This window comes from Sinocyclocheilus grahami, unplaced genomic scaffold (genome assembly GCF_001515645.1).
Source record: "Sinocyclocheilus grahami isolate Dianchi unplaced genomic scaffold, SAMN03320097.WGS_v1.1 scaffold2641.1, whole genome shotgun sequence".
Lineage (NCBI taxonomy): Eukaryota > Metazoa > Chordata > Actinopteri > Cypriniformes > Cyprinidae > Sinocyclocheilus > Sinocyclocheilus grahami.
Genome location: NW_015507820.1, coordinates 12,308 through 26,501, shown reverse-complemented (window position 1 = coordinate 26,501; position 14,194 = coordinate 12,308). Strand labels below are relative to the sequence as shown.

The window sequence follows — 14,194 nt, the reverse complement described above, 5'->3', positions numbered from 1 at the left end:
ACACACACACACACACAGACTCAACACACACACACACACAGTCACTCACACACACAGTCACACAGACTCACACAGTCACTCACACAGTCACACAGTCACTCACACACACAGTCACTCACACACACAGTCACACACACACACACACACTCACAGTCACTCACACACAGTCACACACACAGTCACTCACACAGTCACTCACACAGTCACTCACACACACACACACACAACACACACACACACACACACACACAGTCACACACACAGTCACACACACAGTCACACACACAGTCACACACACAGTCACACACACACACAGACACACACACACAGTCACACACACAGTCACTCACACAGTCACTCACACAGTCACTCACACAGTCACTCACACACACACACACACACACACACACGTCTCCTGAGGCAATGATCCTCTCACTTTATTCAAACCAATCAGATCCTAGCGTCGAACTCAAGGTGAATCACGCACAATTGTTCACTGACCATTTGATGCAAATTACACAACAAGTCCATACTCGTGAATGGACAGAAAATATGATTATATCTACACACATTTCCAAAAATGTATTGTAGAAAATATCGTGCAAAGGATTATATATATAAATTGAAATGTACACAATTTTTGTTGACATCTGTACAAATATACAAGACAATAATTATTCGATTTTGTTGATTAATCATATTAATTTTTATTTTACTTAATAAATAAAATAAAACATGAAAATGATGATAATATTAATATTATTAAAAATACATTTAGTCAATTTCTGTACAAATATACAGATCACATTTATTAAATGTTATTGATTAATAACAGTAAACAACATTAATTTGAATAATAATGAACAAATATGAATTGTTTGTGACAAACCAGAGTCTTTTTTTACAATACCACACTAAGTTTACCACAATAACTATATGACTTTATTAATTAATAACATTACGTATTAAGTTTCAGCAATAATTGTTATTTTAATATAATAAATAATACATACCATAATTATTAAATGTATTGTATCAATACTTATTAATTATTATATTAATAAAATTATAGATATTACTTGTTTTAATTTATTTGATTAATATTAGGTACAATTTTATTTAATTAATAATTGTTAGACTAAAATAATAACTAATAAATATTAACCTAATTATATATAATATATTACTTTATTTTGATCAATAATTATTATATTAATATAGTAATTATAGATATGAATGATTACATTTTATTGGATTAATAATTAATTATTTGAGTTTCCGGTCTATTATTGTGGTACCGTGATAAAGGCACAAAACTAAATGAACTCTGATTGTCTTCCTAAGTGAGCAAAATGCTATGAATCGATGCAGATATTCAAAGATCTGACTTCTTCTCAGATCCGGGAACTCACCATCCGTTCATGGTGAAGTCTCGGTACAGCATCCGCTTCCCGAGCTCTTTTTTCGTGACCCTTCTGGGAAACTCCAAGTGCGTGAAGTCGTTTCCCAGCAGAGACGGCTGCAGGTGAGCCTGCGAGAGGAAGAACTGAGTAAATCCACAAGCGCGCAGGAACGCAAGCAAACCTCGACAGAACCGAAGGCAGATTCCTCTCACCAGGAACTGAAGTCTCTGGCGCTCCGATTCAGGAGTGAAGGAGCTGGACATGGGAATGATCTCTCCTCCACGGATGATCAGAGCCCTGAAAGTGCACGACATTCAGCGCTTACTGGAGAAGAGCTCACAGAATCATCCAGAATTCAACAGAAGAGAACGCACTGAACAGAACAGAGTGCAGTGAAATATTATTACAATTCATAATAACAGATGTCTATGTGAATATCTGTTTATTCCTGTTCAGCATCATTACTGCAGTCTTCAGCGTCACATGATCTTCAGAAATCATTCTGATCTGCTGCTCGAGAAACATTTCTGAGTATTATCAGTGTTGAAAACATTCATATTTTTGTGGAAACTGATGCATTTTATTTTTCAGGATTCACAGATGAACAGAAAGTTCAACAGAACAGCATTTATTTGAAATAGAAATCTACTGTAATAAATGTCTTTACTGTCACTTTTGAATATGAATCAATAATGCGCCCTTGCTGAATAAAAGTATTACTGACCACAAACTTTTGAACGGTAGCATATGCATTATTGCAATTATTATTAATATATGTCAGTACTGTCCAGGGTTTATGAAGGTAAATTTAAGACTTATAAAGAGCTTTTTATGACCAAATAAAGTCAATTTAAGGAAAAACAATACGTCAATATGGTATTGAATATGTAAATATATTGTATTAGTAATGCTAATTTAAAAAAACACAATTTCCAACTTTTTCATTAATTTTTACAACCAAAAAAAAAGTTAAGGCTTGAATATCTCTGCTCACAGACATTAAAATATGGAAATAACTTTTATTGTAGCTTCTGATGCAAAAAAGTTATTTTTTCCCCCAGTGCAAATGTAGAAAAATATTCTTAAATCGAGATACATTCACTTGAGAAGCAAAATTACTTAAGATAAGAAGTCTTGTTTTCTAAGAAGTTGATCAAAAAGTTATGATTGAAATGAAGTTTATGATTGAATTGAACACGTATCTTCCAGTGAGCTTAATTCAAAAGGAAATCGACTTTTCATCCCCCACTGACAGTATTTGTTTTAAACATGAACTCACTTAATATTGTTCAATTTCTCAGAAACCAAGACTTTACGTTCACTTTGCATCTCAAATAAATGCATCTTTATTTAAGGATGCTTGGATATCTGTACTGAAAAACAAAACTGCTGAGGAGGATGTTTATTTGTTGCAATGCATGCAACATTTAATGCCATTATGATTTTAAGACTTCCTGCTCTGATTTAAGACCTTTTTAGGCCTTAATTAGTGGAAGAGTGAATTAAGACTTTTTAAGACCCGCAGAAACCCTGCTATCTCTTTCATCTAGACAGAAGCTCTCTTAAATGAGAATAAATGTGGTATGTGATGTGGTTTGGTAATATTCAGTCTCACCTGCTGTCACCGGCATTGGCCACATACAGTTTTCCAAGTAAATACACCACCACTAAAGCAGTGCACCCTCCAGATATCGAGTAAACCATCCTCTCTCGAGCAATATGAGCGTCCTGAGAACACACGAGCACACAGAGAACTCATTCAAGCTCAGTAAAACCCACATGAGACTGGATTCAGTCGACATTTAAGTGTAAAGTGTATGCTCACCCAAGGCTGCATTTATTTGATTAAAAATACAGTAAAATTGTGAAATATTTTTACAATTTAAAACAACTGTTTTCTATCTGAATATATTTTTTTATGTAATTTATTCCAGCGATGCAACGCAGAATTTTAAATCAGCGCAAGCTCTGCCTGCCCTCTAGTGGCCATGTGAGTTTACTACAGTGACTGATCCAAGGACTCACCATCTCCTTAAAGGCATTCTCTATTGCTCCCACCACCAGACTCTCCTGTTTGATCTTCTTCTCCATGAAGAACCGCGGGGCCATTGTATTAGGGGACCCCGGGGCCCCGGCGGCCCCTCTGAGCGACGCGGCCCGCGACAGGCCTCGCTGGGAGCAGCCGGCAGACGGGTGGAGCTGGTGGATGGGGTTCTCCTCGCCGAGACAGGTGGGTGGCTGCAGAGACGGGTTCTGCAGGATCTCCAGCACCTCCTGCAGCTGCTCCTCGATGTGGAGGTGGAGGAACTTGGCTGCGAAAACTGCGGCTCCGGAGCCGCCGTGACCGTCAAACAGAGCCCAGTAGTGGAAGTTCTGTTCCTTCACCTCCTGCACACACACAGATTCGTGAAAACATCAACATGCACAGCGACTGTCTAGAAAAATGTGTTTTAAAAACACACGAAAGCCAGATTTTCTCAACACACTTTAAAAAAAGTGCACATTATGTTTTAATCTTTTAAAAATGCACTTATTTTGATGTGTTGATTAACATACTAAAGCACATGGAAAAGACTTCCAGAAAAGACTGCAGCACAAAAGCAGTGTTGAGTCGCTGGGGGATATTTGTAGCAATAGCCAACAATACATTGTATGGGTCACAATTATACATTTCTCTTTTATGACAAAAATCATTAGGATATTAAGTAAAGATCATGTTCCATGAAGATATTTAGTAAACTTCCTACCGTAAATATATCAAAACTTAATGTTTGATTAGTAATATGCATTGCTAAGAACTTCATTTGAACAACTTTAAAGATGATTTTCTCAATATTTAGATTTTTTTGCACCCTCAGATTCCAGATTTTCAAATATTGTCCGATCCTAACAAACCATACATCAATGGAAAGATTATTCAGATTATTCAGATGATGCATAACTCTCAATTTCAAAAAAATTTACCCTTATGACTGGTTTTGTGCTCCAGGGTCACATTTGTTAACATTTAAACTTAATATATTTTAAGTTTACCAATTTGCAACTTATTACTTGCAAATATTACTAAATGCACAACATACAAGTTTGAATAGAAATGGCATTAAAGTATATTTTAGTTTACCATAAATGCACGTTGATCAGTACTTTAACCATATTTCAAAAACAATTATAAAACTACACTGAAGTGGTTCAAGAAAACGCTCTAAAGTTCAACTAACTGCATTCAATATAAATGTAAACATTTTCACTTTTTAAGTGCAATGTTTAATTTAACATGCAATTAAACTGTACACTTAATGTATATTCTTTTAAAGTGTATTATTTGCTTAATAAGTCGTCTTTTTAAAAGTATGCCAAAGTGTACTTGTTTTTCACAAAGGTTCGACTCACATTTATGCATATCATTCTAGCAAAAACTATTTTCAATTCTGTTTTTTTTTTTCAATTTATGTCTTTCTGTTAACATTGACATAAGCCAAGAAAAATAATAATGACCTGTAATATCCCAGCCTATGTTTCTTGATAAATGTAAAGCCTCACATTATTTCCTGATGAACCTATGAAAACATAGATTAAACAGCTTGATTCATACGGATTTGCCTTGACCTTTTTGGATCGTCTAAGTTTTGGACTTTCAACCTCGCAGGTTTCATTAAAAATATACTACATTTGCATTTTGAAGATTAACTAAAGTCTCATGGGTTTGGAATAGGGCTGCACAATATATTTATAATTAAACATATCAGGATATGGCTTAGTGTGAGCGTCAGGCTGCGATTTAAATCAATATATGCATGAAGCTCAGCATTTACACGTATGGTTTATGATACAGTTTGATTTCAGTTGCGCTTCATTCTGAAACTTTCATTCGCCAGCAACCCATCAAAAAATGATGGATGGATGGATGGATAAAAGGGATGGATAGATAGCTAAAAAGGGATGGATGGATGGATGGATGGAAAGTGATAGATAGATAGATAGATAGATAGATAGATAGAATGCGAAGGAAGGAAGAACTGAAGCTTGAATTTTCAGCTTCATCATCATCACACACTGATCAAACTCCCGCATTTGCTGCTTGGATATTTCAAACAAATCTTTTGAGTTGTGAATGCTCATTTAAAATGCATAATGTGATTAAAATGCAAAACAGTAGGAGTCTTTTTGTCTTTTGCGGTTTCATCTAGTTGGAATGTGTGCCAGTATTTTTTGTCAGAAACATAGTTTGAATCAGACTGATTCAGTCACAACAGACTCTCTGAATCACAAGTCATTTTACCATTTTGTTTGATTTCAAATTCATAAATACTGTTATAGTTTAGCATATGAGATCCAATTGTAAGTTTGAATCATCCCAGAACCATCAACTTTTATCAGTATTATTTCCCCAAGCAAATTCTAAATTAGGAACAACATCTTTTTGTTTATGTACAAGATAAAGATGCAGATTTGTGTTTCCCATGATTATGTACATGTCAGCCTTGATTTTAATAAATGTGGATCTGCCATGCAATTGATCTTTATGTAATACAGCGGCATCATGTGTATGTAACACATCCCATATTAATTCATATGTATGCTCTAAGGCAAATACCTTAATAACCCTGGGTTGCTTTCTCAAGATGAAATGATAGTGAAGCTGTTTTACGCAAACACATGTGTGCTTTCTTGCATGGCTGGGCATCTGAATGCATCTGACAGATAGTAAGAGTGTGTGCCCACCCTAAGGGTGTGAAACCTGTGCACTGAGCCCCAACAGGTCATTCACACACCGTAGGGCAAAAAGACACCCTGACCCATTTCCATCAGCTCTCATCAGATCTAACAGCACCATGCTACAACTTTCCATATATTCCTTCCTCTCTCTCCATGTCTGTACGATCCCTTATTTCTGGCTCAGCCATCGGCGGTGAACTGAGAGGTGAGAAAAGATTTAATCGCTCAAAGAGTGTTGTACTCCCCCCCCCCTTTCTCTCTCTTGTTATTTTGTGTTTCTCTCCAAAGCGTAAAGTCTGAACACGGTGCGGGAAAACAAAAGTGTGGTTAATGAGGGTGCTAAACACAACACACATGTAGCTATTGCAGCAGTCTCCTGACAGTGTCACAGATGAAAGCAAGAGGAAGTAGCTGTGAGAGAGAGAGAGATGGAAAACAACGTTACATCGAGATCAAACCCCGCTGATGAGATTCCTGTGATGTTCAGAAAAAACACATGGTACAATACATTTAGGTAGAACAACATATTTAGGTAAAACAATGCTTCCGTTTAACTCAGATCACCTAGAATTGGTACATGGCTGGCTATTCATGTCTTTGTGTTTTCTTCACTTAAATGAGCTGTAAGCATATGAATAATTTATACCGTCTAACTAAAATAAGTGTTTACTTGATTTGCAGGTATATTTTATAATTTTTTTTTTGGGATGTCAAAGAGATGATGCCCAATTTATGGCATGTAACTCTGAGGTTAATGGAGTTTGATGAGGCCTGTTCTCAAGAAACAGACAAACTCACTACTTAACAGACAACTACTGTCAAGTGTGCGATCGTCTAATTTAAGCTCACTATCAGATTTAAAATGTTTTTTTTAATTTTGTATAATTTACAACTTACTTCCTTTGAGTCAAATTTGATTTCTTGTGGAAAATGAACGTGGATGGATGGATAGATACTGTAGATGGATCGATAGATAGATGGAAATTAGATAAAACGATGGATAGATACTATAGACTGATGGAAACTATAAATAGAAGGATGGATAGATACTGTAGATGGATGGATGGTTAAACAGATACTGTAGACGAATAGATGGATAGATACTGTAGATGCATGGATGGACTGGTAGATGGATAGATACTGTATCGATAGAAGGATACTGTAGATAGATAGGTGGATGAATAGATACTATAGATGGATGGATGGATGGATGGATGGATGGATGGATGGATGGATGGATGGATGGATGGATGGATGGATGGATGGATGGATGGATAGATAGATAGATAGATAGATAGATAGATAGATAGATAGATAGACAGACCCTTTTCACATTTCCGGGTTTCTCAGCAGTGGAAGTGGTCATATTCGGGTTAACTTGAAGAGCAGTGAATGGGAGAGTACCACAAATATATGTTTTGCTTTCCCAGTTGCTCAAATAGCAAAAGAAAAACTCCACGATAGTGTTTTCATGACTTTCAATAAAAGGAAAAAAATTGAGAGAGACTGATAACGGCAGTCAGAAGAGAGAACGATGTCAAGTTTACCGTCCCTCCCACAGACGCTGCATTAGAAACACCCTCGCATCAGCGTTAACTGTTTTTTTTGTAATTTGATGCAAAGGTGATATAACACAAAGAATAGTGTTATAAATGTACATATATTTTTTTAAAATACAAATATGAAAAACTTTCGAGGCTTTACGATGCTGATGACCGTTAAACGCGTCAACACAGTCTTGTGAAAAGGGTCCATGGACATGTCTGAAAACACATGAATAAGAGCCGCGGCAGACGCCTCACTGTGCTGTCGATGCACTCCAGGACGTCTGCGCTGGGCAGCGAGGAGCGTCTCCTGGTGGGCGTGTAGCTGGGGCTGGATGGGTCTGCGGGTCTTTTCCTGAGCTCTACCACCTCACAGCACGCCTGGTCCTCATTTAGGGCACTTTTACCTGCATTGATCACCCTGCAGAGACACAGAAGATCATCACAGTTTCGTCATGAACACAGCCTCTACATATCTGCAGGAAGTCAGCTTTAACCCAAAGAGACTCGAGGGCTGAAAACTTGGCACAAAGATGATGGAAGAGTTTGTCTTGCTCAACCTTCATCATCAAAGCTTTTCGAGCTCCTAAACGCTTCTGGATGATGCACGACTGCCATAATCTCCTAAGAGGAGTCACAGCGTGAGACTAAAGAGCATCACAACAGGGTTTCCACGGAAACCCATTCCAGCATCATCATTTGTTAATGAGGATCTAATGGGAGTCCTGAGAGGAGACACGTGTCATTCTGCAGGGACATTTGTGACGTCTCACTCGTGCTGCTGGAAATGCTTCTTCATATGTAGAAAATGCGCCTGCTGGATTTAATGAACAACATTTCTCACAACCAATCAGATTTAAGCGGCAGGACGGATGGACGGACGGACAGATAGATATAGACAGACAGACAGACAGACAGACAGACAGATAGCGACAGACAGACAGACAGACAGATAGACAGATAGATAGATAGATAGATAGATAGATAGATAGATAGATAGATAGATAGATAGATAGATAGATAGATAGATAGATAGATAGATAGATAGATAGATAGATAGATAGATAGGAGACAGACCGACAGATAGCTTTAGCTCTGATCACAGTTAAACGCAGAGGTCAAAAGTCTTTGGCGCTGGTTCTGTTGGAGGTCATTTGTTCTGGTTAATCCTCCACTGCTGCAGTTAAACATCAACATCAGTGAACAGTAACGGCTTGAGAGCGCAGGAGCCGCAGGACAGTGTGACCCGAGACGAGGCTGGCCACGTGAGCTGCTTCCCTGTGAATCTCACTTCTCCACACCAACACCAACACCGGGGAGGGAAGTGAGTCGATCACACTTCAACATCCTCATATCAGAGAAGTAAAGCTCAAATGTTTGAGACTGAACTGTACAGAGACTGTACTGGACAGAATTACATTTAAAAGGAGATTTCCCAGCTGCAGTGCTGTTACAAACACTAAAACAAGTAAACTAGGCTATTAAAAATAATTTTCGGTAATTTAAATACTTAAAAGCCGAAATAAAACATAAGACTTAGATGAAGCACTTTCATTTAAAACTGAAATTGCTAAAACAGAAATTAAAAAGCTAAATGAACAAAAGCGCATAACAACATTGCTAACGCTTCAACTAAAATTAAAATGCATATTGAAAAACATAAAAGCTAATACAAAATATGAATACAATAGTAAATAAATAATGTGGCTCATTATTCTCTATCCTAGTGCTATTTAAGTCATTCAGAGTTTGGGAATGATTCAAAGCAGCAGTATCCGTGGCGTATATCATGGCTCACACACACACACACACACACACACACAAGATTTCCCAGCTGCAGTGCTGTTACAAACACTAAAACAAGTAAACTAGGCTATTAAAAATAATTTTCGGTAATTTAAATACTTAAAAGCCGAAATAAAACATAAGACTTAGATGAAGCACTTTCATTTAAAACTGAAATTGCTAAAACAGAAATTAAAAAGCTAAATGAACAAAAGCGCATAACAACATTGCTAACGCTTCAACTAAAATTAAAATGCATATTGAAAAACATAAAAGCTAATACAAAATATGAATACAATAGTAAATAAATAATGTGGCTCATTATTCTCTATCCTAGTGCTATTTAAGTCATTCAGAGTTTGGGAATGATTCAAAGCAGCAGTATCCCTGGCGTATATCATGGCTCACACACACACACACACACACACACAAGACTTGGATTTTGATGGCACATGGCTCACACACACACACACACACACACACACACACACACATACACAAGACTTGGATTTTGATGGTAAACATATCATAAATGCATGAAACTCAACCTGGGCTGTCTGAAATCTGATTTCATAACCATTATCCAATGCAGCAACTGCTGTAGGTCTACAACTAGAGAGCTTCGCATGAATTAGCTGATGATATACTGCGCAAAACGCGCGCATGCGCCCTGCTAACCCTGCATGGAAATAAAGTATGGATGTGTGTCGTGGATCTTTCATGTTCTGCTCCTCATGTGTTTAGCATCATGAAGAACGCAAGCATCCCGCAGCATCCGCGTACTGAGATCAGCGCGCGTTGGCCGGCGCGTCGCTACTCACTCCGCGTATCCGGCGGCCCAGGGCAGCTTCATCTCCTTGAGGATGAGGATGGGTCTGGAGATGTGATCCGCGGAGCACTCCACCTCGTCCGGTGACAGCGCGAGGAAATCCGGCCTGCTGTACGGGAACCGGAGCGGCAGATCGGGATGGTTCTCGTGCGCGCTGGAACCCGAAGCCATGATGCCGCCGATGATGCTGGAGACCGCGGACCGCACGCGTGTTATCATCATGATGATGGTGATGGTGTGTGTGTGTGTGTGTGTGTGTGTGTGTGGTCACGGACTGCGCAGTGAACGCACCTTCAGCACGGCGGAAATGAACATCACCACGTGACAGTCCTGTCGCGGGTCATTGGGTCACTTCGGTGACTTTGACCCTCATACTGTTCTCATTTATTTCACTTCCTTGCTGTCTGCGTAAAAAAACCTTTACTGTCCATGAGTACCACCTGATACCATCACTGTATATGCATGCATAAATAAATAGTCACATTTTATTTTACAGTGTCCTTGTTACACATATTATTACAGTAAATTATGCATGATAACTTCACGAAACTAACCCTAAACCAAAATTATAACCCTATTAATAAATATAGGCTGTTAAGTAATATTATTATGTGCTTAAATATATAATTACCATGACAGGGTCACCTTAAAATAAAGTGTACCCAATAAAAATAGGCATAAAAAACATTTTTAATAATATCAGCTCATCGATCACCAAAACAAAGCACATTACTAAATATAGTATACTTTAAATAAATATTGTAAGTGTTATGTAATAAGGACACATTGAAATAAAGCATAACCATTTAATCAGTTCATATCAGTTCAACAATCAAGAAAAAACATCATTATTAAATAGATAAACAACTATCTTATGTGCTAAATAACAGTTGAGTTAGTGTTTATATTATAACAATATTTAGCATTTAATAAATATAATTAGAAAGTTGTTTTGTTTGTTTTTTTGTTCTAACATGCTGCCAGTGTTCAGCACGTCCATATCAGGATATAACAAGTGCATTTAATCGTGTGTATTCAGTACTGTACTGTTTAAACAACATCACACTCAACAACTGTTTGAATAATCCCAGGAGGATTATACGATGTGTGCACAATCACTAGAAATATATGCCAACTGTTAAAGCGGTTATAACATGAACCACAAATCAGCATGTCATCCATTTCAACAGCCAAAGCAATACAGAAACTTAAATAGCTCACCAGATAAAAATGTTATCGCTGTTTACTCCCCCACATGTTGTTCAATCAAATTAGGAGCACCTTCTGATCAATAACAAAAATTAACCTTCACATTATAAATTGATATTTAACTCCTTAAAGTGATTTGCAGGGCCACCTTTTGTAATGGCATTAAAAAAAAAATCTATTTTTTTTTATATGAAAACAATACATCGAATTAGAGTAATAAGACATAATCAGCAAGAACAAGTTACCAATCAAATTAAATCAGTATCAACAAAAAGTGGCATTGATTTAAGTATATTTACAGACTGTTTAACAAGGCTCAGAGGCGTTTGCATGAATGCATTTAAATTCATAATAACAATGTTATGAGATTAAAGTATTAATATAGCAATATTAAATGATTTAAATAACTGAAATGATAAACTGAAAAATAAAACCGAAAACTAAAACCGCCAGCAGGTGGCGGCAAGTCACTGATTTAATCACTGAATCATTCGTTCAATCGATTAGTTCAAACGGCTGATTCATTCAGGAACGAAGCAAGCGACTGCCTTTAAGAACGGGGGATTGAATCGCTGACTCACTCGATTCGTTCAAAATCACATCATGCATTCATAAACAAAACGTAGACAAAACGTAGACATGCGAGCTAGATGACAGAGTTTATATAAAAGCCCGGATCATTTCAGGCATGTTAACACAGCTTTATTTTCTGTGATCGCTTTTTGATAAAGTAAAATGTTCAGATTTTCGGCAAAAAATCACGGTTCATTCCATATAATTTACCTGTAGCTTACACGATCTGTTTTGCGAGGAGCAGGACGCGCACGGATAAAGCAGCAGGCAAAGTAGTCTGCGTTCACACTGCGAGCCTTAGTGCTCAATTCCGAATTTTGCTCAGATTTTGTTGTATAGCCGTTCACATTGTTGTTTTAAATGTGGCCAATATCAGATTCCAGTGTGAACAGATCACGGTTCTGAACTGACCTGCATGCACTAAAGAACAATACGAACAGGGTTGCCAGGTTTTCACAACAAAATCCACACACACAAATAATAATAATAATAATAAATAAAGTTGTCACTGTAACACTTATGAGTTCCGACACTTCAGTGTACTTCCACTGACTACCTTTCGAAACTGTCTTGATAACTTTGGGTATGTAAAATCTTTGAGCACAGAATCGTGATAAATCACGGTTCATTCCATATAATTTACCTGTAGCTTACACGATCTGTTTTGCGAGGAGCAGGACGCGCACCGATAAAGCAGCAGGCAAAGTAGTCTGCGTTCACACTGCGAGCCTTAGTGCTCAATTCCGAATTTTGCTCAGATTTTTTTGTATAGGCGTTCACATTGTTGTTTTAAAATGTGGCCAATATCAGATTCCAGTGTGAACAGATCACGGTTCTGAACTGACCTGCATGCGCTAAAGAACAATACGAACAGGGTTGCCAGGTTTTCACAACAAAATCCACACACACAAATAATAATAATAATAAATAAAGTTGTCACTGTAACACTTATGAGTTCCCGACACTTCAGTGTACTTCCACTGACTACCTTTCGAAACTGTCTTGATAACTTTGGGTATGTAAAATCTTTGAGCACAGAATCGTGACGAGTGTTGATCTAAAAGTCGCATGAATTCCGACACGACCTGTTCAACACTGCGGTCGCATTCCAAAACATCTGACCTGCATCGGATTTAGTACCACACATGGAAGTGGCACAAATCGGAATTGAAAAGATCAGATTCTATGTGGTTTGTGCTGTTCACACTGTCCTGAGAAAAACAGATCCGAGTCACATGTGAGCACAAAAAATCAGATTGCCCCCCTCATAATGGCCACTAGATGTCAGTGTTTCCTAACAAGAAATGGCCAACAGTCTCTATTCAACATCTGGACTGGATCTCGTTCTCTACAGAGAATGTGAAAGGTTTGACACGGGTCAGCCTGCTTTCCTCGTCAGGATCACTGTAGGTTAATCCAGTGCCTGATTCTGCTTTCAGCAAACACCCTCAGGTACTGTAGCAGCAGCAGCGGGGCCGCTGGGTAGATTTATGAGCTCAGTGGTGCCAAACACACGTGCTGCCTCTCAATACTGATCTTATGGATGGTCTGAGAGTAAGATTTAGGATTCGGTTTGGGTCATTTGTTCGTTTTATTGCTTTCTGGCATGCTCTGCCATGTCTGATGTGGAAAGTGTGTTGTCCCGCTGAGGCGGTGTGTATTTACCGCTGCCTGGCTGTTTACGAGGGGAATCTGTATTATTCTTTCTGCCCGTTTTGGACGGATTACTGTCGATTAAAAAGAGACAAATCGTGGTAATCTGTCAGAAATTCATCTCACGGATTAAAGCTCTGCTGCTGAACTGATTGGGACTCTACATAGACTCTACACAGTGTGCTCCTCACTCAAAACTCAGTTTACTGTATTCATTTCAGGGGTTTTTTTATGTTAGCATTCTGCGTTATGTGTGATAACAAATATTTAAGATATATCAAAAACGGTGCGGTACTATGATTTTGAACATTTACAATACCCTAGTATTCTTTGAAATACCTTACCATATAAATATCACGGTAGGCCTACATGAATATGCAAACCATTCTGGACTATGTTGTTTAAAGTACCCGCGTTAAAAACAATGTGCATTCCCTTTTATATTGTAACATATTTCAATATAAATCTAAATATGCCAACAG

General features: G+C 37.8%; 1 protein-coding gene across 1 annotated transcript in view; it reads right to left on the bottom strand.

Annotated features, from left to right (window-relative positions):
- The window catches only part of LOC107575441 (protein phosphatase 1H-like), a 23,956-nt gene extending 13,204 nt beyond the window's left edge, over window positions 1-10,752 (bottom strand). Inside the window, exons 1-6 of the mRNA XM_016261819.1 lie at window positions 10,270-10,752; window positions 7,922-8,084; window positions 3,429-3,791; window positions 3,019-3,131; window positions 1,616-1,700; window positions 1,413-1,531 (exon numbers count right to left, since the gene is read on the bottom strand). Of these exons, the coding sequence (XP_016117305.1) occupies window positions 1,413-1,531; window positions 1,616-1,700; window positions 3,019-3,131; window positions 3,429-3,791; window positions 7,922-8,084; window positions 10,270-10,499 (1,073 nt within the window). The 5' untranslated portion in view covers window positions 10,500-10,752. The remainder of the gene's footprint in view (window positions 1-1,412; window positions 1,532-1,615; window positions 1,701-3,018; window positions 3,132-3,428; window positions 3,792-7,921; window positions 8,085-10,269) is intronic.
- Between the last annotated feature and the right edge of the window lie 3,442 nt (window positions 10,753-14,194).